This window comes from Mesocricetus auratus, unplaced genomic scaffold (assembly GCF_017639785.1).
Source record: "Mesocricetus auratus isolate SY011 unplaced genomic scaffold, BCM_Maur_2.0 Super-Scaffold_100691, whole genome shotgun sequence".
NCBI classification, from domain to species: Eukaryota; Metazoa; Chordata; class Mammalia; order Rodentia; family Cricetidae; genus Mesocricetus; species Mesocricetus auratus.
In genome coordinates this window covers 5,137,512-5,165,216 of record NW_024429267.1, presented here as the reverse complement: position 1 = coordinate 5,165,216, position 27,705 = coordinate 5,137,512, and the positions used below count along the sequence as shown (strand labels likewise).

At 51.0% G+C, this 27,705-nt stretch overlaps 1 protein-coding gene across 3 annotated transcripts in view; it reads right to left on the bottom strand.

Annotated features, from left to right (window-relative positions):
* The window catches only part of Igdcc4 (immunoglobulin superfamily DCC subclass member 4), a 37,289-nt gene extending 11,391 nt beyond the window's left edge, over positions 1-25,898 (bottom strand). The window contains exons 1-10 of one of the 3 annotated variants that reach the window (XM_005075545.4): positions 25,807-25,898; positions 13,906-14,259; positions 13,119-13,260; positions 6,259-6,395; positions 4,723-4,863; positions 3,990-4,145; positions 3,046-3,459; positions 2,478-2,642; positions 1,836-1,973; positions 601-774 (exon numbers count right to left, since the gene is read on the bottom strand). In XM_005075545.4, coding sequence (XP_005075602.1) covers positions 601-774; positions 1,836-1,973; positions 2,478-2,642; positions 3,046-3,459; positions 3,990-4,145; positions 4,723-4,863; positions 6,259-6,395; positions 13,119-13,260; positions 13,906-14,259; positions 25,807-25,870 — 1,885 coding nt within the window. In that variant the 5' untranslated portion in view covers positions 25,871-25,898. The remainder of the gene's footprint in view (positions 1-600; positions 775-1,835; positions 1,974-2,477; positions 2,643-3,045; positions 3,460-3,989; positions 4,146-4,722; positions 4,864-6,258; positions 6,396-13,118; positions 13,261-13,905; positions 14,260-25,806) is intronic. The other 2 variants (XM_005075546.4, XM_013117455.3) reach the window with 2 other exon arrangements.
* Between the last annotated feature and the right edge of the window lie 1,807 nt (positions 25,899-27,705).

Genomic DNA, 27,705 nt, shown 5'->3' with positions numbered 1-27,705 from the left:
TTGTATATTTATTTTAGTTCATTCTTGTAACTCTATAACCTAGTTTTTAAAAAAGCTATTATCTATATCTTATAGATAGAAACTGAGCTCAGAAACTCAAGTTACTTGCCAGTAGTCTAAAAATGGTGGCAGACTTTGTAGGCATTTAATCAGTCTACTACTGGGCCTCTCGGCAAAACTAGCTACTGTGTAATGGGTTCCTTCCTTTGAAACAGAGTTTCGTGCATCCCAGGCTGGTAGGTGAGGCAGATCTTGAACTTCGGATCCTTCTGCTGGGATCACAGGCATGTGCCACCACGCTGGGCTTATGCAGTGCTCGGGATGGAACCTAGGGCTTTGTGCATGCTAGGCAAGCACTCTACCAAGAGAGCCATATCCTCAGCCTGAGTGACGTGTCAAAGGTCACAAAGTGAACGGAGAGATACTTGAACCCTGCTCTCCCACACCCAGGTCTCCCTGTTGCATCGAGTGTGTGTGCAGCAGGTGGGGTGGGGGTGGGGAGGGGGTGGGGCAGTGACAGGTCTGTGTTGGGGGTGGTCTGGGGTTCCAAGGCTCAGGACACTCATACCCACTGTCCAGTCTGCCCCCGCAGCTCCGTACCATGGCTCTGGTTGTGCACACTGGGTGTCCGGTGCTGCATCCACTGGGAAGGGACTCCGTAGCCGGCCCCCGTGCCAGCTGAAATCCGGACTCGGTACACCTTGTTCGGCTGAAGTGAGTTTAACGTAAGTTGTGTCTCATTTCCGGGGACCTCCGTGGAGAAAACTTGATCTTCTAGGACAAAAGAGATGGGCTGCCCGGTGTCCTTCTTCTGGGGACCATGATCTCTAAACTTACCACACCGACTTTCACTTCAGGTCCTGAGGATCTCTGGGCACTGACCCCTCAGCATGGAGGCAGGTTTGACCCCTCCATGCCTCCAGGTTACCCCGGGACCTCTAGCCCCAACTGCTGAAGCCCCTGGTTTAGCATGGTTCAGCATAGAAAGACCAAGGCACGATCTCCCTGTGCACCGCCACAGTAAGCAGTACTTACTTACTGTAAGTAAGCTTGAGGACCAGTACACACCCTTGTACGGGCTTGAGGACCAGCTAAGGGTGCTCGACAATACCTGAGCCCTGATGGCTGCCTGGGTCAGCCTCCTGTTTCTCTCTTTAGCTTTACCTCACTGCAGCCAGTTTTCTCTCCACATTCTCCATTCCCTTTAGAACCACATCACCTCCCCCGGACCACTACCATCTCCCAAGCAGGGCCATCCCATGCCCCACATGCACAGCTGTAGGATCCCATCTCTCCTCTGGTGCTTTAGCTAGAGGGGCTCCAAAGGTCAGCTAGGTGGACTGCACACTTCACAGCAAGGAAACTGAGTCAGAAGGTGCACTAACTACACACATGGCACCTCCTTACCTTGCCTGAGCTATGGCCCTCTTTGCCTTCCCTTTTCCTCCACTGCCCCCAACGTGAGTGTGTGTGCTCACATGTATGCCGGCACACGTCATGACGACATCTGCTGCCATTTCTCTGGTGTTGTCCACCTTTTGCAACAGGGTCTCTCACTGGCCTGGAACTCACCGGTTTAGCCCAGTGAGTGCTAGGGACCCTCCTGTCTCCATCTTCCATGCACTGGGATTACAAGCAGGCATCACTACCATGCCAGGCTGGGATTGAACTCAGGTCCTTGGGCTTGCACAAGTACTTTATGCATCGAGTCATCTCTCTAGCCTACCCATTGCTCTTTCCCAGAGCTTCCTCCAGCCCCTGCTGGACCCACTCCCACATCTGGTGGAGAACCCCCATTCCCACCGACAACTTCCCATCACCCTAGCCCCGCTCACCTTCCTTTCCCAAGCCGTACTCTATCTTGTACTTCAGCACCTGTCCGTTGCTCAGGCCAGAGGGCAGGGGCAGCCACGCCACCCTGATGTCTGAGGGGTTGGGGCTGGACAGGGCGAGCTGGGGTGCCGCGCTGGGGACTGAGGACAGAAGAACAATGGTGTGAGCTCCGCTCCGAGGATGGGGAGGGCGAGGTCAGAAGTGGTCAGAGACTTGCCCAGGTCACACGGCAAGTCAGAAGCAGGCCCAGGCCCGGGATCTGAGGGAGGGAATGGAGCCTCTCAGGGTGGCCCCACGCTGGAGAATGAGGAGACGTCCTTCCTACCCCAAGGCTAACGGCAGAGTGGGCCAGAAGCTCTTATATCCAATGGTTGGATGGGACATGGGTGTAAGGAAGGAGGGCTGCATGATACAAGGACTCACAAGAGCTGGGCTCAAGTCCCAGCTGTCCTACTGACCTTGGGCAAGTCACTTTCATGTTCTGATCCTCAGTTTCCCCATTTTACACTGGGAAGAAGAAACCCTGCCCATTCCTTCGCAGGGCACAAAAGACATCCCAAGGCAAGGACGAGGTCCTTAGGGTACACTGTCTCTGAGTGGGGATGTCTCTGGGTTCCAGGCCACTGCAGGTTCAGAGGTCCTACCATCATCCAGTGTATGCACCAGGGCTGGGCTGGAGGTGCGGCTGGCCCCTAGCTGAGAGTAGGCCACCACGTAGAATTCATAATCCGTGTTGGGTTCTAGGTCGCGAACCTGCAGCTCTGTGGTGTCATTGTTCACTGCAAACTGGTACTCCACGTTGTCCACTCCTGAGGTAGTGGCACAGGGGACAAGGGGACTGTCACAGCCCATTCCACATTTGACCAGCTGGAGTTGGTTTGGGGATCCTAATAGCCTATATAGCTAAATCGTCAAAGGCAATCTAGGCTGAAGGGCATAAATGCTCTTGCCATCGTATTAATTCCAGAACGGGTTAGGAAGTTCCTTGTGCTGTCTAATTAAAGAAGCTACCACAGTACTGCAGTTAATTAGCAGGGGTAGAAGATGACTCCATTAACCCTGTAAAGACAGGTATCCTCTCTGGGGAAGGAGCGTGTGCACACTCTGAACTCTAATACTAGACTGAAGGTCACTGCCTCCCATCCCCTCACCCCACCCACATCTAATCCTTGGATGCCCTAAGTAGGACCACTTGGTCTTGAGTAAACATACCCCTTGCCTTTTGGTAGTGAAGGGAGAAGCCAATGATTTGCTCGCTGTGCAGCTCAGGCCGCTCCCAGGCCACCAGCACAGCAGAGCTGCTCAGCGGTGTGGCCGTGACCCGAGTGGGGGCGCTGGGCAGTCCCTCGCGCACCACCACCGCCAGGGGCGCAGCGGCACACGCGGTTCCCGCGCTGTTCTCCGCTAAGCACTGGTAGTAGCCGGCGTCCTGCAGGCCAATCTGCGTGATGACCAAGCTACCGCCACCGCCCTGCACCTTGACGCGCCCGTTGGGTCGCAGTGGCACCCCGTCGTGCAGCCAGCGTAGCGCGGGCCGTGGCTCCCCCGATGCGCGGCACACAAAACGCGCGGTGCTAGCCCGCGTCCGTGACAACGCCTCCGGAGCTTGAGAAATTGCAGGAGCCCCTGGTGGCAGGAGGGAGACTCTGACAAGAGGTCCTAACACCGCTCCCCCAGCCTCTCCCTGAGGTCCTCTCCCCTAATCATCTAAACCAAGCTCGACTCCACTGGCCTGCCCACTCGCCCTGGCCCTTCCTGGGCTAGCCCTCCTCTCTATGAGCGTCCTGCATCGAACTCAGACTCCTGCTGTAGCCTTCCAAGTGATGGGACAACAGGTAAGTGCTATCATGTCCCGATTCTGGCTCCTAGGCTTCACACCATCCAGACCATTCCACTGTCTTTTCCCATAACCTCACTCCACTCCAGCTCACCCACTCTCTTCAATCTCCATCACCCAAGCCAGGCCTGACATACCTCTCTCCATCCCTGTCTCAACTCTCTCGCTACTCTATCCTCCAGCTAGAGTCCAGTCCTCCAACAGTCACCATTAGTAAATAAAGACCCCTTCCATGTTACCCCTTTCCACGTTCCATCTTCTAGGAACCCCTCTCCTCCCACCCACCCGTCCACTAGTGACCCACAGCTCCAGCCCTCACCCAGCACTCGGAGCTCAGCCGCGGCCGTGGCGAAGTCGCGGGTGCGGGGCTTGTTGGCCCGGCAGACATAAACACCAGAGTGCCTGGGCTGTGCACTGGCAATGAGCAGGTTGGTGCGGCCCAGAACGATGACATCCGTGGAGATAGGTTTCCCATCTGGGGACAGAGAAGGAGCAGGCTGGATGGAGACGCTGGGGCTGTCCCTCCACTCCCTCTCCAACTAAGGGGCTCCCTCTATACCCCCCACCCCGAAGAGCAGCATCACAGCGGCTGACTTGATCCCAGTTCCTCTGGCCCCTAGGTAGATGGGAGATGAGAGATGGGCAGTGTGTCTGGTTAGATGGCCTCTGGAGAGTGGGGCAGACATTGAATACAACCTTTTTTGCTGTTTTTATTTTTTGTTTTTGAGACAGGGTTTCTTCGTGTAGCCCTGGCTGTTCTGGCACTCACTCTGTAGACCAAGCTGTCCTTGAACTCAGAGATCTGTCTGCCTCTGGGCTGGGATTAAAGACATGTGCCACCATTGCTGGACTTTAATACAACGTTCTTTACACTTTATTGCTGCATGAATGCGTGTACATGTTGAGCATGCTAGAAAGTGCTTATGGAGGTAGAGAGCAACTTTGTGGGTCAGTTCTCTCCTTCCATCTTCCCAAAGCTACTGACTTGGAGCCCCTGAGACACAGTACCCACTCCCCCAGTCTCCTCCTCCTCCTCTTCCCTCTGCACTCACCCTGTCGAACCCAGGACACAAAAGGTGTGGGGTCAGCCGAGGCCACACACTCCATCACTACACTCTGTCCAGACACTACTGTGGTGTTCTCTGGGGCCGCCACAATGACCACATCCTGGCCCCTGGTAGCCTCCAAGGACCCTAGAGAGACAAGGACAGGGTCTGCCTACACCTGCTGCTCCTGTAATGACTGAGGCAGGGGAGCAGGGGGCATCGGGATTCCTTCTGTCAGAAGGGGAAAGCAGCTACCAAGTTCAATAGGGCTAGCCTGGGCCGCAGGGCTCTGTCTCTTGGAGCCAGAAGAACGCTCTCCGACACAAATGAACCCCACCCTCCCACATCCATCACACCCGGACTCTACTTTGGACGCAGCACTCAGTTCCAGGTCTAGCACTGCCTAGATCTTTATAGGCAGATCTATATAACTATAAGGCGTTGTGTGACTTAGGCCTGGGGGTCCTAAGTGCAAAAGCAAGGGGTGAGCTCCAGTTTTTAGCCCGGAAGCTTCGCGCTGTGTTTTCTGTATCCAGTACTCTCTCCGTGCCCGCAGAATGGTGAACACTTTGTTTGCCCAGCAGGGGGAGGCAGAGACCCAGTGCAGAAGAGAGCGCAAAGTCTTCCCAGAGCCGCAGCCCAGAGAAGCCGGAGGACAAGAGGATGGGACCAGCAAAGGGAGGGACCTCGGGGGAGGCTCGAAGTGGATCTGCGGAGTGCCAGTTTCCATTTCCATCTCGGCCATTATTCTAACCTCTCTGAGCTGGACATTCCATCGCCAGACCAAGGCCACACAGATGGGTGAGGAGAGACAAATCAGGTCTTTGTGACCCCCAAAACCAGTGCCCTTGCCACTAGCTTATTCTGGTAGGAGCTTTTCAAATAAAGGCAGAAAAGGGACTTACAAAATGGCTCAACAGTTCACGATGTTTGCCGCCAAGACACAAGTGGGATCCCAGGAACCCACTTAGTGGAAGGAGACAAACGACTTAAACAAATTGTTCTGTCAGTGAGTGTCATGGACGTGTGCACAAACACACAAAAACAGATGTAAAAAAAAATGAAGAAGGAGGAGGAGGAGGAGGAGGAGGAGGAGAAGAAGAAGAAGAAGAAGAAGAAGAAGAAGAAGAAGAAGAAGAAGAAGAAGAAGAAGAAGAAGAAAGGCCGAAAAGGACCAGCACACAGGTGGCACTGAGCCAGACGGGCAGTGTATGAAATGGAGAGTGGGATGGGGCCCCCAGCTGCCCAGAGCCCTTAGGGCCCTGAGGGGCAGAAGGCTCCGTAGGCTGGAGGGCATTGACAACCCTCTTTTGATAACCTTGCCTGCTCACCAGTCCCTGCCCAATCCTAGTAGATATAGATACCCCATAAGAAGGAAGACACCCTCCACAGGAAGTTGGGATCTCGGGTCCCCAACCCCAGTTCTAGACTCATGTAGAACTACTACCCAATCATTTGTCTGAAGATCTGGCCTGGTTCCTTTCATTTCCAAGATGGCTGTCCCCGGAAATCACCAGGTTTCCAGTTTGCCTGTCCCCTTACCTCTGAGGGCCACACTGAGTGAAGCCTCGTGGCTGAAGCGTTGGCGAGCTGCATTGGTGGCCACGCAGCGGTAGGATCCTGTGTCACTGTCCTGGACATCCAGGATCTGGAGGACGCCATTGGGAAGAGTGATGAGCCTTGAGAAGGAGCAGAGGGAGCCTGTGAGGTGGGGGAAGGACATATAGGAGGTAGCAACCCACAGTGACAGAAATGCAAATCCAAACTAGAAGATCCAACCTCACCTAACAGACTGGCAAAAACCAAAAGATTTAGTAACAGCTTAGGTCAGCGAGGGAACTGAGGAAGGCACAATTGTCTTACAGCTGTCACCTAACATATCCTGTTTCCTGGGCAAGCTCACACAGTTCAACATCAAGGAGGTTTGGATCTGGCACTTCTTGGACTCTAACCCAGTGAATCTCAGACATGTGCAGCAAACTTTACTGCAGCCCTGTCCGCAAAGCCAGAGGCTGGAAACAGTTGGGTCTGGCCTGAGTTCACAGGTTTGGGAACTTCCTGAAATGGAATGCTGTAGTTTCAGGAGCCGTCTGCACAGTGTGCTTGGTGCCACAGAATAACATGAGCGGAGACTAAAATTCTTACAAGTTTGTATATGTACAGAATGTCCCCATAAATGGGGTTGTCTCTGAGGAGGGGTCCTGGAAGCCTGAAGCTGGGGTATAAAGGAACTTATTTTTTTTGTTTGTTTGTTTTTCAAGACAGGGTTTCACTGGATAGCCCTGGCTGTCCTGGAACTCACTCTGTAGACCAGGCTGGCCTCAGACTCACAGAGATCCTCCTGCCTCTGCCTCCTGAGTGCTGGGATGAGAGGTATGTGCCGTGTGCCACCACAGCCTGGTAGAAACTTACTTTTTATTATGCATACATACCCTTTTAACAATTTGGCTTTTTTAACCTCTTTTTTTTCCTTCTGAGGATTAAAAAAAAAAAACGATGTGTAGGTGCGTGCAGTGTTAGTGCAGGTGTCTGCTGAGACCAGAGGAGGGCTGGAATGACAGATGTGCGGCCGGATATGGATGCTGGAAGCTACAGCCAAGTCCTCTGGAGTAGCAGTACACGTCTAACTGCTTCCCGAGCCATCTCTCTGCCCCCTGCTCCATTAACCTCTTACCAGTGTTTCCTTTTCTTCTTAAGAAAAATTCCCTTATCTCATTTGACCCTCAAAAGACTCCCAAGAGACAGAGGAGAATCACAACCTGCATTTTATGGTGACACATCTCAGAGGAGGGTGTTCTCTTAGGGTCTTTAAGCTGGAGCAGTTGAGACCTGAAACTAGGGTCTTGGGCTGTGGCTCCATTAGAAGAGTGTTTATCTAGTGTACACCAGGCCCTAGCTTCCATCTTCAGCATTGCATAAACCAGTGATGCTCCACGCCTGCAGTTACAGCACTAGGGAGGTAGAGGCAGGAGGATCGGAAGTTCAAGGTCGTCCTGTGCTACATAGTGAGTTTGAGGCCACCGTGCTACAAAATAAAACATCTTGAACCCAGGTCTCCTGGCCCTCAATGCTATGTTCAGCCCACTATTCACAGAGCCAAGAAGGCTTGTGGGAAGGAATGGGTGTGGTTTCTAGTAGGTCCCCCCAGCAATCTACACAGCAGTTTAGAGGGCCAGGTGGGATGAGGGCATTGTCACCTGGTTTCCTGGGTAGAAGGTTGAGGAGGCCAGGAGACCTTGCTTGAGAAATTTGGGGGCAGGAAGATTGGGATGATGGGCACTGAGTATTCTCAACCAAGCAGGAGGTGATGAGGTCAGCTCCAAGCGGTGAAAATCTTAGGTGTACAAACTGGGCCAAAGCCAGAGGGGGACAGGGCAGGTGTGTTGGAGGAGGACCGTTTGCTCCTGGAGAAGTAAGGGCTGAGAAAACCTGACTGTTGGAGAGGTGGAACGGACAAGGGACTAAGAAAGGGTCTTGGGAGACATTCTAGACAGGTGCTTGGAAGCCCCAGGCGACCTTTGACCTCAGCTCCAGACCCACTCACACATGTGCTAAGATACAGAGGTGGAGGTGTTGGAACAGGAGGGGATGCAAGGAAATAAATATCTGGGCCAGCACCCAAACCACTGCCATGAGAAATTAATTGAGAAAGAACAAGCGGGCCCTCCCGAGACCCCCTCATGCCAGAGTCTACCTAACAAGCCGCACTCTGAAGCTTTTCCTCTTCCCTCCATCCTCCAGCCAGACAGTGTCTCAGCTAACTGCCTCCGCTTTCTAACCCCAAGGGTCTCTAGTCTTGCCAGGACAATGATGCACCAAGTGCCAAGAGCAAACCCATTCCTTGAGTGTAACTTAACTTGTGTGTGTGCATGGACAGGCTCCTTCCTTGGGCACAGAGCTGTAGCTGCAGCCAGAGACAAGGTGGGACCCTGTCTGCTCAGGGCTGCCTAAACCACTTCTGCTTTTGTTACAATGTGGTTTTGGAAGCTCTGATTTTGGGAAGAGATCTGGGATGTCTTGGTTAGTAGGGGAGAAGTCACAAAATATTGCTGAGGAAGAAATTCTGGTTTTGGAAAACAGATATATGATAGGTTGGGATACACGCAGAAAAAGCCAAGGCTAGCAAAGCTTGGGTAGTACATGGGGTTTTCTCTGCATGGGGATTACTGGGGACTCTTATTTGCTGAGCCTTACAAAATGAAACAAATAATTATTTGAGATAGGTTACCACAAGGTGGCCTGGAACTCACTCTATACAGTTGAGGATGAGTCTGAACTTCAGATCCTCCTGCTTCAACCCTTCTGAATACTGGGATAGGACATTTTCTTTTCTTTTTATTTATTTGTTTGTTTGTTTTGTTTTTTGAGACATGGTTTCTCTGTATTGTTTGAGAACCTGTCCTGGAACTTGTTCTGTAGACTAGGCTGGCCTTGAACTCATAAAGATCCGCCTGCCTCTGCCTCTCAAGTGCTGGGATTAAAGGCATGCACCACCAACACCCGACTCATTTTCTTTTCTTTAAGTTTTTTTTTTAAGATTTATTATTTATGTTGGGTGTTGGTGGCGCACGCCTTTAATCCCAGCACTTGGGAGGCAGAGGCAGGTGGGTCTCTGTGAGTTGGAGGCCAGCCTGGTCTACAGAGTGAGTTCCAGGACAGCCTCCAAAACAATACAGAGAAACCCTGTCTCGAAAAACCAAAAGAAAAAAAAAGATTTATTTTTTACTACATATATAATGTTCTGCCTACATACCAGAAGAGGGCACCAGACTGAATTGTAGATGGTTGTGAACCATCATTTGGTTGCTGGGAATTGAATCAGGACCTCTGGAACAACAGTCAGTACACTTAACCTCTGAGCAATCTCTCCAGCCCTTTCGTTAAGATTATTTGTTTATTGTTTATTTATTATATATACAGTGTTCTGCCTGCTGAATGCCTGCACACCAGAAGAGGGCACCACATCTCATTATAGACGGTTGTAAGCCACCGTGTTGTTGCTGGGAATTGAACTCAGGACCTCTGGAAGAGCAGACAATGTTCTTAGCCTCTGAGCCATCTTTCCAGACCCAGGATAGGGCATTTTCAAATGTGAAACTTAAAAGTATGCCTTTCCAGAAGGGTGTTGCCTTTAATCCCAACATTCACAGAGGCAGGCAGATCTCTGTGAGTTCGAGACCAGTCTGGTGTACAGAGCGAGTTCCAGGGCAGCCTACAAAATCCTGTCTCGAAAAAGAAACAAACAAAAAGGATGCCTTTCCCCATCTTGTTTTGTAATGGTGGGCTTCAACACAGAAGAAACAGCAACGCAGAGGGGGCAAGAGAACCATTTCTCACGTGTGTGGCTGTGGCAAGTGACATGACGTGTCTGGGCAACAGTTTTTTCATCCAGAAAAGAGTACAGTGATCCTGTCCTGCAAGCTTCACAGCCCTGACTCTTCCCATGACCTCATGTTCCATAGGAGACATAAACATTGTAAGTTACAAGCTCCAAACACATCTATACAGATATGAACCTCACGAGTATTTCAAAGGGGCTGGGTGGAATACTCAAAATGTTAGTAACTGCGTTTAGTTGGTAGGTGATCTACCTTCTCATTCTATAAAGTTGTATTTTTGGCATAAATCTTTTTTTTTTTTTTTTGGTTTTTACAGGGTTTCTCTGTATTGTCTTGGGGGCTATCGGTCCAGCCCAGCCTCGAACTCACAGAGATCCTCCTGCCTCTGCCTCCCCAGTGCTGGGATTAAAGGTGTGAGCCACCACCACCGGCATTTTTGGCATAAATCTTAACATAAATTCAATTTCTAGTCTCATTCATGACTGGCGCCTGTGGAAGACAAAGTATACCACCCGATTAGTAGAAATTAGTGTGAGAGGGGCTGGGGTATAGATCAGTTGGTAGAGTAGACATACACAAAATCCTGGGTTTTATCCTCGACACCTCATGAACAGGCTATGCTGGGTCACGCCTGCAATCCCAGCACTGGGGAAGTAGAAGCAGTAGAACTGGGAGCTCAAGACCAACCTAGGCTACATGGGATTGCCTTGAAATAAACAACCAAATAAGAGTAAATACCAGGGAATTGCCTTGGGTTTAGCTGTTATCATTAGTTAGAAAATATGTGCCTTTCCCCTGACAGAGTAGTTGTACTATAAATGCTCACAGATCTCCTATAACCACTGGGCTGAGTTTACAACTATCATTTTGTATATCTGGACACATGTAGAAATACATACCTTGACCAAAGTCAAGTTGCTGTTTTAGACATTTCTTTATTCCCTGACACAATGTGCTGGGGCATGTGAGCCTTGGCTATTTATAGACCAGGATCAGTTTTCAGAGGACTTGGTGGCGAGCACTGCTGGAGCCAGGAGCTGGCAGCCTCACCTCGTGGGTGACGCCTGTAGCTCCATGGGATGGTGCCTGAATTAGATGCTGGGAGGGAAAGTCTGACCCCCACTCTTCTAGTGAGGCCAGCCTGGTCTACACAGTGAGATCTAGACAAGTCTGGGATACACAGCGAGACCCCGTTTAAAGCAAAACAGAAACCAAACAATCAGAAAAAAACAAAAATTAAAAAAAAATAGCCGGGCGTTGGTGGCGCATGCCTTTAATCCCAGCACTCGGGAGGCAGAGGCAGGCGGATCTCTGTGAGTTCGAGACCAGCCTGAACTACCAAGCGAGTTCCAGGACAGCCTCCAAGCCACAGAGAAACCCTGTCTCCAAAAACCAAAAAAAATAAAATAAAATTAAATTAAAAAATGGGGCCAAGCATGGTGGACTATAACTCCAAGATTGCAGAAGCTGAGGCAGAAAGGTCCTAAGTCTGAGGCTAGCCTGGGCTACCTAGCAAGATCCTATGTTGGAAAAAAAAAAAACACAACTGACCTCCCCCTAAATAACAGTAGTTGGGCAATGAGATAATTTTTCTTTCTGTTTTGTTTATATGAACTTAAAAAAATGTATCTTCGGGCTGGGGGTGTAGCTCAGTTGCTAAGAGTACTTGCCTAGCATGCCCAAAGCCCTGGGTTCCATCCCCAGTACCACATAAACTGTTATTCCAAAACTCAGCATAGAGGAAGATCAAGAGTTCAGTGTCATCCTTGGCTAATGTTGAGTTTGAGGTAAGCCTGAACTACAATGAACCCAGGTCTCAAAAAAAAAAAGCCTGAAAAAATTAACATACTATAAAGACTACATTTGGATTGTCGGACAGTGGGTGGCACACACCTTTAATTCCTGCACTCAGAAGGCAGAGGCAGACAGATCTCTGTGAGTCTGAGGCCACCTTGGTCTACAAAGCAAGTTCCAGGACAGCCAAGACTGTTTTACACAGAGAAACCCTGTCTCAAAAATGAAATAAAATTAAAGGACCACATTTGAGAAATCCCAACTTGATTGAATGTCCTTCCCATTTCATTTCACAAATACAGGTAGAGCTGAATAAGAAGTCCTGGAGGCCAAGCTACACTAGGTCAACAAGGGTCCCATCTGTTGACTTTATCTGGTCACAGGTGCCCTGTGAGTTTTCTACGCCCCTCACTCCCATGACTCAACAAGACTAGGGGCAGGGCAGCCCAGCAGTCAGTGAGTTGGGGGTGGTGCTTGGGAGTGATTTGGAAGTCAGGGGTGGGGATCCCACTTCCATGTAGCAGAGGCGAAAGAGGCAGCTGACAGATACAGGAGAGGGCTGTGGAATGGCTGACACGGACCTTTGGAGCCACATTCCCCCAAAGATGTGTAAGGATTCAAGGGGTGAGGACCAAGACTTGAAGCCAACCCAGAGACCGCAGAGGCAGGAAGCCTTTAGGTTCTGACCTGCTGTGTGTGCATATGGACTTGCCAGGAGGCCACAGCAGGGCAAACGTCCTGGTTGTCCTCTACTTTGCTTCCAACCTGGAACTTCCCCTGGATTGTCCCACCAAGCCACTATCTTCATAGGAAGAGAGAAGAATGAAACAAGACAGACCCTGTGGATGCGGATCAGATGCCTGTGCCTGACCGTCAGGGTACAGAAGTTCAGGGAGAAACTCCAGAGGAACCTTGGAGAGAGCAATCTGGGCAGAAGCCAGCTTTCTGCCAGTGGCTCCTGGTGTGGTTGTAAATAGATCACAGCCACTCTCTGGCTCTTAGTGTCCCCAATAAAGCAAGTGGTGGACTACGAGGGCTTGAAGGGCTCTAGACTGTCCTCCAGTTCTACGTACCCCAACCTGGTGGGTGGCTTTTTGTCCAGAGAGGAAACCTTCTAACCAGGGTAGAAGTCAGGCTAGCAGTTGGTTCCTGGGTGATTTTAGGTGATTGGAGCCACTTCAAATCTAAGAATCCTGGCTCTACATTTCTAAGCGTGTCCAGAACCCTCTGCCCTGCACAGCGTGGCAGACTCCCTTACAGATCACTCACCGAGGCTCCTCAGGAACTGTCACCTGGTTTTTTTCCCAAGTAATGATGGGGGCTGGTAGTCCCTCAGTGTGGCATTCAAAGCGTGCTGTCCCATTCTCCTCCACCGTCTGGGACTCTGGGTGCAGAGAGAAGTCTGCCAGTGCTGGGGAGAAGCACAGTGAGGAGAGAGCGTGTGAGAGAGGGAACGCAGTGTGCATGGTGACACAGAACACAGAGTCACGGAAGCACAGAGCCAAACAATCCAGAACAAGGGAGACACAGTTGGGGAGGGGAGACAGGTGGCCAAGGGAGACACAGTTGGGGAGCAGAGAGAGGACGCAAAAAAAAAAAGATTACTGCTTAGATGTTGCTGAATGAATTCAAGGTCTCATCATGGTCACACTATAGGACAGGTTCTTTTCTTGGTAGCCTATGTTCTAGAGAGCCCTGAGGGGCCAGTGTCAGGGGGATGGAGTTGGTTATATCTCTGTGCATGGTACTATTTAGGTGGGGAACACGAAGAAACAGCTTTGGGGCCTTGATCCCTTCCTGGTGGACAAGCCACCCCTATACACTAGGGCGGGGAAGGACAGTAAGAGGTGAAGACACAGTTGAAGGAGCTTACTGAGCAGTAAGGGCAGATAAGAGCAGGAGGGTATCCAGTGGGCAAGACAGGAGAGGAGGCAGGGAACCTGTGCTGGGCTCCTGGTTCTGGTGCAGACAACTAACTGTAGTTCCTACTCCCCGCCCTCCATCCCTTCCCTTTGGTCTCCAAATCCCAACCCTCACCCCAGATGCAAGCACTTACTGGCAAGCTTGACCACAGCAACCTGACTGGCCACTACTCCCAGTGGGCCATGGGCCAGACAGGAATAGCTGCCCTCGATGACCTTCCACGTCCTAAAATCTTCCTCATCAGCACTGTCTTCTGGTTCTAGAGGTGAGGACAGCCACAGGGAGCCATTGGGTAGCAGGTGCAGGTGGTCATGCTCCAGCACAGTGTCCCCATCCTTGCTCCATGTCACCCTGGCCGGTGGTCCAGCAGCAGTAGTTCCTAAACTACAGTCCAGAACTGCAGCCTGCTTGGGGCCTAGGACCACTTGCAGTGGTCCCACGTCACAGCTCAGCTTGACAGTTGTCTCCTGGGGTAACAGCAGCTCTCCTGTGAGGACAAAGAGGCACCAGGGCTGTGGTTGTGTGGCCTCCCGGTCACTGGCTCATCACCCAGTGCCATGTGGAAAGACCCAGTTCTCCATTTGCCAGAAGCTCCTTTCTTCTTGGGTCCCATCTTCCCATAGTTTGACTTCTGTACCCATCCAAAAAACCCAGCTCACAGCAGTTTATCACAACAGCCAGAAAGCAGAACCGACCCAAGTGTTTGCTTTTCACTAGTGATGAATATTTTTGCTCAGTCAGCAGAAGGGATGAAGTACTCAGCATGAGAGCACATGGAGGAGCCCTGGGAACTTCACGCCAAGCGAGAGACACCAGTCACCAGATGCCACAAACTCGGTGGTCTCATTTCCGTGAGATGTCCACAGACAGAGAAGTGGATTAATGGCTACCAAGAATTTTGAGGAGAGAGGAATGGAGAGCGACTGCTAAGGAGCATGAGGTTTCTTTATGATAAAAATGTTCTAGAATTAGACAGTGGTTGAGGGACACCACTTTATCAGTATATTAAAAACCACAGGGTGGAGGGTGCAGGGCAGGGGATGTAGCTCAGCTGGTGGACTGCTTGCATAGCATGCAAGAGGCCTGTGTTTGACCCCCAGCACTTGGGGGGTCACACCTATAGCCCCCAAATTCCAGGGACGGAGACAGGGAGGATCAATATTTCAGGGTCATCCCCATCTGCAGCTAAGTAGCAACTTGGATGCCAGCTTGGGCTACAGGAAATTCTGTCTCAAAAAAGCATACTTGTACATGTGGTGTGGTAAATTCTATGTAAATTGTGAGTTGTATCTTGGTTTAAAAAACACATAGCAGGCCAGACGTTGGTGACACATGCCTTTAATCCCAGCACTCAGGAGGCAGAGGCAGGCAGATATCTGTGAGTTTGAGGCCAGCCTGGTCTACAGAGTGAGTTCCAGGACATCCTCCAAAACAATACAGAGAAACCCTGTCTCAAAAAACAAAAACAAACAAACAAACAAAAACACATAGCAAGTTCTTTCCTCCAATCATCCACCATGGTGTATGGATGATAGGGCCCCAGCTGATGGGGTTAGCTTGTTAAGCAACTACAATAAAAGACTTTTTGCTTTTGCATCGAAAAAAAATACATAGCATTCCTTTTAGGGCTGTCATGAGTGCCCACTGGGATGATATACAGAAGATGTAGCATTGCCTGGCACTGTGTGGTGGCTCAGTGGTTTTATTCCCTCTGGAATCCGATGGATAGCTCCACAACTATTACCCATCTAAATACACACCACAGCCAGAAAAATGTTGTAGGTGGAAAACTCTGAGAAATGTACTATGAGTGTAAAGCAAGTATGAGTGTGTGTGTGTGTGTGTGTGTGTGTGTGTACATGCTGCCTGTAGATCCTAACACTGGCCCTGCCACAAAGGGAAGAGGAGAAGGATTATAATAGAATGCATTCTATCCCGAATCAAGACAAAATCACAGAGGGAAATATTTCTTATCATAATTAATGCTTCAACAGGGCCTGCCCATCATTATCATGGATCTTTGGTTCCCCATGTGAGTCCTTCCTCACAGCTGAACTGCTGTCTCCCTGTCCCATAAAAACTCAGTAGCCCAAGGTCTCCTCTTAGTCTCTGGCCTGACTCCTCACTGCAAGGCAGAATGACACATCTGAAAGCAGACCAAGGATGGAAGTGACATCCTCATCATCAGGTAAGTCTGGAGCGTCAGAGCCACACAAAGCAGGAAGGCAATCAAGAAGATGTATGGCAGGCGGATCTCTGTGAGTTCGAGGCCAGCCTGGTCTACAGAGCTAGTTCCAGGACAGTCTCCAAAACAATACAGAGAAACCCTGTCTGGAAAAACAAAAAACAAAAAACAAAAAACAACAAAAAAAAAGAAGATGTATGGATTGGGCTAAACACTTCTTCCGGTCTCAGTTTATTCATTGACACAGAGATTATCTGTTACGGAGCAAACACAGCACCATCCCACGAACACCCCACACTGTTCCATCTGTGTTTCCCTACATACATGTTCCTCTGTCTGCCACAGCAGTCGACAATTCCTCTGTGTCCTCATGTTTTCTCCCCATAGCATTCAAAGAAGAATAAGATAGTCCAGGGGCTGGGTGGTGGTAGCGCACACCCTTAATCCCTGCACTTAGGTGATAGGGAAAGTCCTTCTGTGTATATGTTGTCTTATTGGTTGATCAAATAAAGCACTGTAGGCCAATAGGGAAGCAAGATAGGTGGGACTAGGAGTCAAGAAGGATTCTGGGAAACAGAGGCACAGTCAGTCATGATATAGGATGTGGGAGAAGAGATCTGGACCCTTTTCTCTGGTAAGAGAAGACCACGTGGAAATACTCAGATTAGCAGTTATGGGTTAACAATTAAGTCAGAGCTAGGCAATAAGAAACCAAGAAAATGGCCAACAGCTTCATAATTAATATAGTGTCCTGTGTGTTCATTTGGGACTGACATGACTCTGGGACCAGGCTGGTGGGAAGAATGCTCATTACACTTGGGAGACAGAGGCAGGCAGATCTGTGTGAGTCTGAGGCAGGCCTGTCTGGTTTTTTTTGTTTTTTGTTTTTTGTTTTTTTTGGTTTTACGAGACAGGGTTTCTCTGTATTGTTTCGGAGGCTATCGGTCCAGCCCGGCCTCGAACTCACAGAGATCCGCCTGCCTCTGCCTCCCGAGTGCTGGGATTACAGGCATGCGCCACCACAGCCCGGGGAGGCCAGTCTGGTTTACAGAGCAAGTTCCAAGATATCCAGGGCTACACAGAAAAACCCTGTCTTGGGAGATGGGGAGATAGTCCAGGGACTGGAGAGATGGTTCAGTAGTTAAGAGCACTGGCTATTTGTTCAGAGGACTGGGATTTAGGCTCAGTACCCCCGTCAACTCACAACCATTTGTAACTCCAGTTCTAGGGACTCGGATTCCCTCTTCTGCAAACAGCAGGCAGACACAAGGCACATATGCAGGCAAAATGCCTATACACATAAAACTGATGATGATAGTAGTAACAATAATAAAGGGTGAGAGACAGTCCTAACTGGCTGAGGCAAGGGGACAGGGAAGAAATGTGAAGGATTGAGGACCAGAAAGAACTTCACCAGACCACTGCCCTCCCACTCCATCAGCAAGGCTCTACGAGACAGATCTGGCTGCAAGGCTGGACCGAGTGATAGATACAGCAGGTGTTAGGGGAGAAGGCAGTCCCACTCTGGGCATACAATCCAGCTTCCCCAGGCTGGGGAGACGGCCCAGTTGGAAAAGTGTTTTCCACACAGTTGTGGGGATCTGAATTTGGATCCCTAGCACTTACATCTGTAATCCCAGTGGTGGATTCCTGAAGCCAGTTTAGCCAATGAGCTCCAAGTTCAGTGAGAGCCCTGTCTCAAAAAAGTAAGGTAGGGACTGGATAGATGGTTCAGCCATTAATGTCATTTGTTACTCTTGCAGAGGACCAGGGTTCAATGGCCAGTATCCACATGGTGGCTCACAGCCATTTGTAACTCCAGTTCTAAGGGACCTGAGGTTCATGTACCTGAACACACACATACACACGCAAAACACTCATATATATCAAATAAAATAAATACATCTAAACTTTAATTAATTAATTAATTCTCACTATGAAATTGCTTTAATGGTGGTATCTGTACAAGTGATGTCAGGACACGACTAGCAAACAGGCTTGTGAGTGAATAGAAGGTTCACTTTGATCCCACACGCTTTAACTGCTGAGACAGCTCTAGGCCACTTCCTTCTCGAACTCTCCCTCCTCAACTGTAGCATCTCGGTACTTCAGGACACTAGGTGGTTCATGCTGCTGTTATCCTCAGTGAACCCCATCTCATCCATGCCCTCACTTAAAAAAGACGATGTCCTCTGCATTCACACACACACACACACACACACACACACACACACACACGCGCGCGCGCGCGCGCGCGCGCAGACAGCCAGAGACAAAAAGATCAAGGTCCCAGTCTTGCTGCTTCCTCTACCAGCTTTGACATTTTGTGTCCTCTCTGGGTCTCAGTTTCCACACAGTTAAAATGCAGATGCTACTGAGCCTGTGGGAATCAACCAAGTGCTGCGTGTCAGGGGTTCACTCCAGAGCCTGATGGACATCGCTCAAGAAGCAGGGGAGCTCATTCTTTTTTTGGTGGGTGCTGGGGATAGAACCAATGGTTTTCTGAAGTTAGGCAAAAGCTCACCACACAGCTGCACTCGGAGCCCCAGACCCGCATTCTTTAGGACCCGGGGCACCGGTCAAGGAGCTACACAAACGCTCTTTGCTCCTCTTCGCATCCAGCCCTTTCTTTTCTTCTAAAGCCCTAGATTCCATGATTCAAACTTGGAGTTGTGGAAGGCAAGCATGGGCTCTCAGCCCAGCAGCTTCAAATGCTCTGGTCCAGTGGCAGAACTGTAGGCTTGGGTTTCAGAGGAGAAAAAGCCCCCACAAACACGAATCCTCGAGCCCTCTGGCAGCCTCCCCACCCCCTAAAGCATGTCCGGGGCTTGGAAAATCCCCTGCCGTGCTGAACAAACAATGTGAACAGTTGGGGCCCGAGCAGCTGCTGAGTATGTCAGCAGCCCGGGCTCTGGCGGGCAGGACAGCCGCCAGAGGGGCTGGTGGCTGGCAGGGGGCCCCCAGGAGCTCCAGTTCCCTTCCTGAATATTCATGGATCAGCAGATGTCTAGCTTTGCTACCTCAGAGGAGCCCAGCAAGGCGGAATCAAGGAAACCCACAGGGATGAAGACACAGAAAGAGGAGTCCGCCTTAGAGAGCAGCAGGCCTGTACCACAAGCCTTAGCGGACCCATTTCAGTGGCAGCTTCCCGAAGTCCAAGGTCCATTCCACGGGTGAGGAAACTAAGGACCAGAGACAGGGGTGCGGTGGGGAGATCTGAGCAATCTGTCCTTGGACTTTTAGGAGATGAATCTGCAACTAGGAAGGACACTCCTGAAAAAGAGGTTTCCCAGGGAGCTCTGCCCAGATGCCAGCCTCCCCCCAGGAGACTTCTTTGCCTTCCTCTAGGGAAGTTTTTCAAATGTCATTTGCAAGTCTCCTGAGCATTTTTCGTTTCTATTAGAGGTGAAACAAGCTTAGTGCTTCATCCCCATGGTCTGGTCTCCTCCTCCAGGACTCTAAGTCCAGTCATTTCTTGCACAATCTTGGGTTAGTTCCTTTTCTCCGTTTCCCAGCCTTGTCTAAGGGCAATCTCCAAACTCAAACATTTGCAACAAACTTGAGCTGTGGCAGTGGCTCAGGCCTAGCATGCTGGAGGCCCTGGGTTTGATCCCTAGCTCTGGATAATTAGGGCTTAGTGGCACACACCTGAAATAGGAAATGTCAACACTAGGGAGGTGGGGGCAGGAGGATCAGAAGTTCAAGAGCCAGCTAGGAATATAGATCATCGATAAGACTGCTTGCCTAGTATGTTTGAGCCCGAGTTCAATTCCTAACACTACACACATAAAGTTCAAGGTCATCCGCAATGATATAGGGAGTTCAAGTCCAGCCTGGGCTACATAAAATCCTGTTTCAAGAAAACAAAACCAGAGGCAGTGGATCTCTGTGAGTTTGAGGCCAGCCTGGTCTACAGAGCTAGTTCCAGGACAGTCAGGGATACACAGAGAAATCCTGTCTTGAAAAACAAAAAAAAAAAAGAAGTCTGATTCCTCTGCCACCACGCTCATAATAGTGATGACGGAAAGTGGGTAGACCTTACTTACTTGTCCAAGGGACCTTGTTCCCCGAAACCACTGCATGGCTGACTCCCTAAGTCTTTCACACAAGCGTCTTCTGCTCTTCTCTACATGCCACAGGACCAGAAGACACTTGCTGGGACCAGGCTTTCATCCTCAGGGGTTCCCCTCAGTCCTCATCAGCCCTTTTGGTGAGACCTTATCAAAGATACAGGACTGCTTTTGGGATTCCCCCAGCCATTTCTCAATCTTACTGTTTTTTCTTTTTGAGACAGGGTCTTTCAAAATAGCCCTGTCTATCCTGGAACTCATTATATAGACCATGCTGGACTCAAACTCAGAGATCTCCCTGCCTGTGCCTCCTGAGTGCTAGGATTAAAAGCTTGTCCTCAATCAGATCTCTCTCTCTCTCTCCTTTTGTTTCTTTTTTCAAACATGATCTCACTATGTAGCCCAGGCTGTCCCTCCTGCCTCTGCTTCTTTTTCTTCTTTGCCACCCCCCACCCCTCCCCACCCCACCCCATCCCCAGCTTGGGACCCCTGGTTTTTTGAGACAGGGTTTCTCTGTGTAGCCCTAGCTATTCTGGAACTCACTTTGTAGATCAGGTTGGCCTCAAACTCACAGAGATCTGTCTGCCTCTGCCTCCCAAATGCTTCTTACACAAGTTTGCACCACCATGCTAGGCTCTGAGAAGCTCTTTTGGCCACCTAAAAGGATAAATTAGGTTTTATGAGGCCAGTAAGAACCTAATCAGAAAGGCAATTTGCCAAGAGTTCCAGGGTCTGATTGGAGCTATTTGTCAAGGTCCTCAGAAGCCTGAGTTGAGTTCCATTCTTCAGGGAATGTTCTGGAAGGACAGGGCATGTAGGTGGGGGAGGGGAGTAAAGCCAATGACTTGCCACAAACATCAGAGCTTCCTTGCTGTCCTCCACAGATTTACAGCTTGTTCTCACATGTAGGACAATCCCCCCTACACCATAGGCCACTCTTCTTTCCCAAGAGACACAAGTCAGCTTCTTCCAGAACCTTGGCCACTTTCCTCACCACATACTAAGCCCCTCCCTCCAACAGCTGGAGGGAGAGTCTGAATGGGTGCCAAGGACACAAGGAAGGCCTCAGCCTCCCTCTGTCTACAGTCCAGAGAGGGAGACTCACTGTCATCTAGGGTGACAGCAAAGCCACGTTCAACATGGCCTCCTCCACCTGGTCCCCCTGATATCCTTGCTCACCAAGTCATACAGAATAAGCTACCCCCAAGCCTCCGGGAGTTGCCTTTGTGGGTTGCCTTGCTACTTCTTCCTGGAAAGGCTTTGAACAGTACACTGCTTCCTGCCTCTAGGAAATGGGGAGTCTGAATTGCTGCATTTACCACTCCAGGCTGTTTTTTGAGACCCATCTCATGTAGCTCAGGCCATCTATATGCAGCTGAGGATGACCTTGAACTTCTGATCCCTTTGCCTCTACCTCCCAAGTGCTGGGATTACAGGCTAGGCTCTGTCAGGGCCACCAGCATGCTGGGCAAAGCACTCTACCAACTGAGCTACATCCCTGGCCATGTTTTTGACTTGTCCTTAATTATCTTTTAGGATTATATCCTAGTTGTCCTTTAGGCTTTAGCATCTAAAACAAGTTTCTTGTGTAGAGTAGATACTCAATACATATTCCTCAAGTGGCTGTGTAGACATGCAGGGCCCTCTCAAATAATATCATAGAATCCCTTATGCCTTTCCAAGACTTGGCTTTGTAATCTGTGAAAATATAGTAACTCCCTTCAGAGCTAGGGACGATCTGAATAAACAGACAGAAACTGTCTGGTATATTATGTGGCCTCTACTAATAAAATGCTTTATAACCACCTGGACTGGGAGCTGGGGATATGCTCAGTTGGTAGAGTGCATACCTAGCATGCATGAAACCCTGGGTTTAGTTTCCAGAACTGTATAAACCGCATGTGGTAGTGAGCCTGTAATCCCAACACTCAGAGGGTAGAGGCAGAAAAATCAGAAGCTCAAAGCTTCATAGTAAATTCAAGGCCATCCTGGGCTACATTGGACCTGTCTGAAACAAGCTAACAAAAACCACACAGAAACAGAACAGCAAATTCATAGTAAAACTTTGTCTGAACATCATTAGGGTGAGAGCCCTTTATCTTGCTGTTTCTGCTATACAGCTCATATGATTAAAGGAATTTCTTCTGCGCCCACCTGTGTCTCTGCATTTATTCTGCTGATGGGTGCCAGAGCTCTGTCCTCAAAACTACACAATAAGGTCATGTAAAGAAAGAGGCCCCTCATTAAGTGATTAGGAACCCTGACCTGCAGCTGGGAGAAAGCTTATTGGCCCCTGGCTTCCTGAACCCCAATGACCCCATGGTCCCTCTACATCTACAGGAATCCTACAGCTAGCCTGGCCCAGAGGAGAGAATGCAGGACCCCAGGACATCCTTTCTGGTTTTCCTTCCCTGAACCCCACTTTCCATTCCCCTTGATTTCTCCATAGATCCCCTTCTTCTTCCCCCTGCCTTCCTGGGACCTCCAGGTCTATCTGGCAGCCATATATGTTCTGCATCTAGAATTCCAAGTCTGGTTGCTGTACCTCAGAGACATTGGAGTGAGCAGGAGGTGGGTGAAAGGAATCCATATCCTTGGACCAACCAGAGAGAAGAGTCTGGTCTAAAGCTGTGAACTTCTCTATGGAAGAAGTGTAGCGAGGGTGAACTTGTTATGTGTATACCAGTTCCCTGGGAAGAGGGACCGGGCCACCTTACAAGGAAGAGCCAGAAGACTGGTCTGGCCCCAGATCAGTTCCTAATTGAATAACACTCAGGCTTCCCATCTGCAAAATAGGCTCTTTTTCAATAAATTGTTTCTATTATTTTCTCCTTTTTGACTGGAGTAAGTCGAGTCACTGTGTAGCCCAGGCTGGCACTGACTTCACAGCAATCCTCCTGTCTCAGTCTTTTTTTTTTTTCCATCTATTTTTTAAATTTAAATTAGAAACAAGATTATTTTACATATCAGTCCCAGTTCCCTCTCCCTCCTTCTGTGTCAGTCTTTCAAGCCCTGGAGTTACAGATAGGCACCACAAGGCCTAGCTTCCTATCTTTCTTTCTTTTTGGTTTTTCGAGACAGGGTTTCTCTGTGGCTTTGGAGGCTGTCCTGGAACTAGCTCTTGTAGACCAGGCTGGTCTCGAACTCACAGAGATCTGCCTGCCTCTGCCTCCTGAGTGCTAGGATTAAAGGTGCCTGGCTGCTTTCTATATTTCTTTGAGTGCTGATACTACATGATGCTCTGATCATGAGATCTCTTAGCTTGAACGAGATACAGTCAGGAAAATATTCATATGTAAATATGTGATTAATGAGGCCATGAAAATACATACAGGCTCACCTGAAGGTCTAGGTAAATTCCCTGCATCAGTCACTATTAAAAGAAGCTTCACACCTGACATATTTGCAGGCAAAACACCCATACGCATATAATAAAACTGAAGACAAAGATAAACCCACTGATCTATGCTCACACCCTTCTGGTTCTGTTTCCTTAATATCTCTAGAATCAGCCGCTCTGGCCATGCTGTTCCACTAGCTGCCAACACTGTGTCTCCAGTATCACCGCCTCCTCTCCAGGAGTTGGAGCTTCTTGCCTGGCCCTGCACCATCCATTCTCCACGCTGGCTGCAATGAGCCGATGCAAAGCTAGTCTGAAAACCTGCCCATGGTGGGGTGGGAAGGTCTCAGGCCAGAAACCTTGGTGGCACTGACACTGCTCTTTGCCAGCTGGGACTAGCTGCCATCTTAGCGTCCTCTCTTGAAGCTCTTGCGGCCTACCCCTCCCCCACCTGCCCAACTCCCACCCATATTCTAAACGGCAGCCAGACTTACTTAGCTTGATGCAATGATGGGAACTAAATCACCTCCCAGTATTGGCACCCCCTGCTTGATCTGGAAGACTCCTCCCTCTGCAGGGCTGGCTCTTCCTCTCTCCATCATTTTCCTCAGAACCTTTCTTGGGCTTCCCAGTAAGGCTCAGGAGCCTCTCTTCTGCAGTACCTTGCTAGTCCTGGCCTCAGACCCTGACCCTAAAACGCCAGTCTGGGGCTAGGACCTTATTTGCAACATTCTGGGCACCAGGCACACGTTAACCTATAGAGAGTGCTTCAACAAATACTGTGAAAGAATGGATGACCTCCACTCCATTGGGGTGTCTGCAGACTTCAGAGGGTTACACACTCAAAGGAGGTTAAGCCAGGGCAAGAGTAGTAGTTGCTGTAGCCATTCAGGTGGCAGCCAGGAAGAATCTCGATGCATGCTCCTCTCTGCCTGTGCACTGGGAAGCAGGGAGAAGCCGGTCTCCCAGCTCTCTCCCCGGTGCTCCGGCCAGAGGCCTCAGAAGTATTTAATAAAGCGCGAGTGCGGTTGCCAGCGTTCCTGGAGCTTTGGGAAGAACAGGAGGAGGGGAGGAGCAACTATTCCTTAATCCTTTGGGCTCCCGGAAGACACCTCTTTGACATTTCCCGGCGCTGCATTCACCTGACAACTCCGGGGGCCCCCAGGTTCTGCGGCCCAGCCCCACGCACCGAGCTGCCACTGTCTTCCAGCTGGGTCACAGGGAAAGGGGCGTGTCTTGCCGGGCGAGCTAGGGTCCGAGCTGTTTTCAGCACTCTCCCACCCGCTGTTTTCCTGGAGATGGGCCTGGGGTTGGCCCGGCAGAGGCTCCTTCCCCCCCGCCCCCCCCGCCGCCCTCCCCTCCCTGCTTCCCTCCCACGTGGCCTGGCCCAGTCTCTCTGGAAAGCCGCAGCAGCTGGAGAAAAATCCCCCTCCCCACCCCCACTGCCAAGTCCCTCCCCGGCTCGCCCCGGACACATCCTCAACTCCCCCCTCGGCAGGGAAGGCAAGAAGTAATCGAACAAAGCGGGCAGCCCATCCCCCTCGCGGCCCTACCACCTAACCACCCTTGGGCCGCCCCGCAAACGCATACCCCAGTGAGAGTCAGAGGGCCCCGGGGGTGCCACAAGCAGCTCTGGCACACACACTTGGACACTTCGCTACCCCCTCCCTGCCCTTTTTCCGGTGTGTACAATTGCGATCCTTACCCCGACCCTGCCCCACACTAGGACTGGGGGACTGGAGGGGGCCTTGCTGACCTCGTCCACGCTTGCCCGGTCCGCCCTTTGGGGTGGGGCAAGAGTGACACGCGTCCCATCCAGAGATCGAGTGTTGGGTCCGTTCACTGAAGCAACTGGTTCCCTGCCCTTCCCCCAGCCCCCTCCGAACCCCGGGTTTGCGTCCACAAAACCCCCACATTCCCTTACCGCCCTAGCTGGCCCCAGGGGCCACACCCACTGGGCAAAGTTGAGTGTGGTTTTTCTCACCGCCGCCCCCACCACGAGCAAGGACACTCCCCAAAAGCCAGGGCCAAATATTAGCTCAGCTCCATCCAGTTCCACATCGCACCCGACACAAATGGAGGTGTAGGAGCACACTCCGGCCCCGCCTGCTCTCTCAGGAACACTCGCGACCGCGAGACGCGTGCGGGCAGGGCAGAAGCCTGCCCCGCTTAGAGCTACCAGCGCCGCAGCCACTGGCGCGCTGGCGATGCCACCCGGCACCTTAGGCACGCGCTGTGGACACATTCTCCCGCAGGACACCCCCACCCCGACACACACGAATGCACACCTCGCACGCACAAGGTCCACGCGCAGGGGGACACGCACGGACACAGCAAGGACACACACCCCCTGAGGGCAAGTCCCCGCAGACCCCGGGCGTGCAAACATCGCGGGCGCTAGGGACGCCCACCCGTGACTGCGGCCACCCGGGCCCTTACCGCGCGCGGACAGCAGGCAGAAGGTCAGCGCCAGGAGCCCGCGGCCCGTGTCCGCCCGCGCCATGGGGCCGGGCTCGGGCCGCCGCCGCCGCCGCCGCGTCCGGGCGCCTGGGCCGCCGCCGGGGGAGGGCGCGCCGGGCGTCAGTGGCTCCGGGAGGCGCGGCGCCGCGGGCGGGGGCGCGGCCTCCGGGGCCCGGGCCCGAGCAGGGGCCGGCGCGGGGGCCGGGGCCGCGGCCAGCTCGCCCGCCCCTCCATCGCCATCTTGGGCGAGCGGCCCACGCGGGGGCGCCCCGCCAGTGTAGCCACCCTGCCCCACAGGGAACCCTGCTCCTGGGCACCACGGATCTGCTCCTGCGCCTCACTCTGCCTGCGGCGCCTTTCACTCTCCCTCCTGGTCACCTCAGGTTCCTTTCTGTTCATCTTTTACCTGAGCCCCTGGGTCTTGTCCTTGTCATGACCCTAACTCAGGGTCTCCTCCATCTCTGCCCCAGGCTCAGTGGAAGCCAATTCATTGAGCACCCTGTCTTTTTCCACCTCACATCTTGACCTGAATCCTGCTTCGCTTCTCCACAGGCTATACCAGCAGACCCACTGAGGACACCACAGTCCCTTGTCCCCTCTACCTCTGACATCCCGAGCTGAGGGATTCTCTTGGCTTCCTTCCTTCCTCCTGAGTTGCCAATCCAGTCTGTACTGTGTTTGTCTCTGTGAGAGACAATGAAGACTTGCTTGCTCTCATTTTACACACACCTGCCTACTACTAGGACCGGGAGGGGCTTTCCGAGGACAAGAGGTTTAGGGCAGCAGGTGCAGGGTCTGCCTGTGGCGTTGGGTCCTCTCCACCTTTTCCCTGATTGTGTGATTCTCATTTTCAGGACTGCTTCTTCTCGACGTTTGCCAGGTCGGTTGCCTCAGTGTCTAAAGCTGGGACATCAATCGTCAGGTTGGGCTGGGGAGAGGAATGAACACAAAATGGCTACTTAAAATGCCACATTTGAGACTGCAGAGATGGCTCACTGGCTAGTGTTTATTGCCTTTGCAGAGGACCTAGGTTTGGGTTCCAGCAAACACTCAGGCAGCTCACTTCAGCCTGTAACTCTAGCTTCGGGAGGGAGTCAGATACCTGGCTTCTGTGGCATGTGCACCTGCTAGCAAATACACAATTACATCACATACAACTTGAAATAATAAAAATGAACCTTAAAAAACAAAACAAAAAGCCGGGCGGTGGTGGCGCACGCCTTTAATCCCAGCACTCGGGAGGCAGAGGCAGGCGGATCTCTGTGAGTTCGAGGCCAGGCTGGACCGACAGCCTCGAAAACAATACAGAGAAACCCTGTCTCATAAAACCAAAAACCAAAACAAAACAAAAAAACCCATGAGTGGTGGTAGTTCACGCCTTTAATCCCAGCACCACACAGGTAGGGGCAGGCAGATCTCTTTGTAGGCCATTCTGGTTTACAAGGTAAGTTTCAGGACAGCCAGGACTCTTATACAGAGAAACCCTGTCTTGAAAAAACAAAACAAAGAAAAACAGACAAACAAACAAAACCCCACTACATTCGAGGCTGGAGCGATGGCTCAGTGGTTGAAGTGCTGATTGCTCTTCCAGAGGACCTGGGTTGTGGTCCCAGCACCCACACGGCAGCTCACGACCTTCTGTAACTCCCCTTCCAATGGACCTGCTGCCCTCTTCTGATCTCTGAGGGAGCTGGCACACACAAGGTGCATATAAATTCATGGAAACACACACATATACATAAAAGACGCTACAGTCTCCCATTTCTTGTGTTTATTGGTGTTCATGACTTAGAATCATTTAGTTTCTGGCTCATGCTTGCTGATTAGCCTTTACTACAACTGTATTTTGGGAGTACTTTTGGACTGTACTTTAGGGAG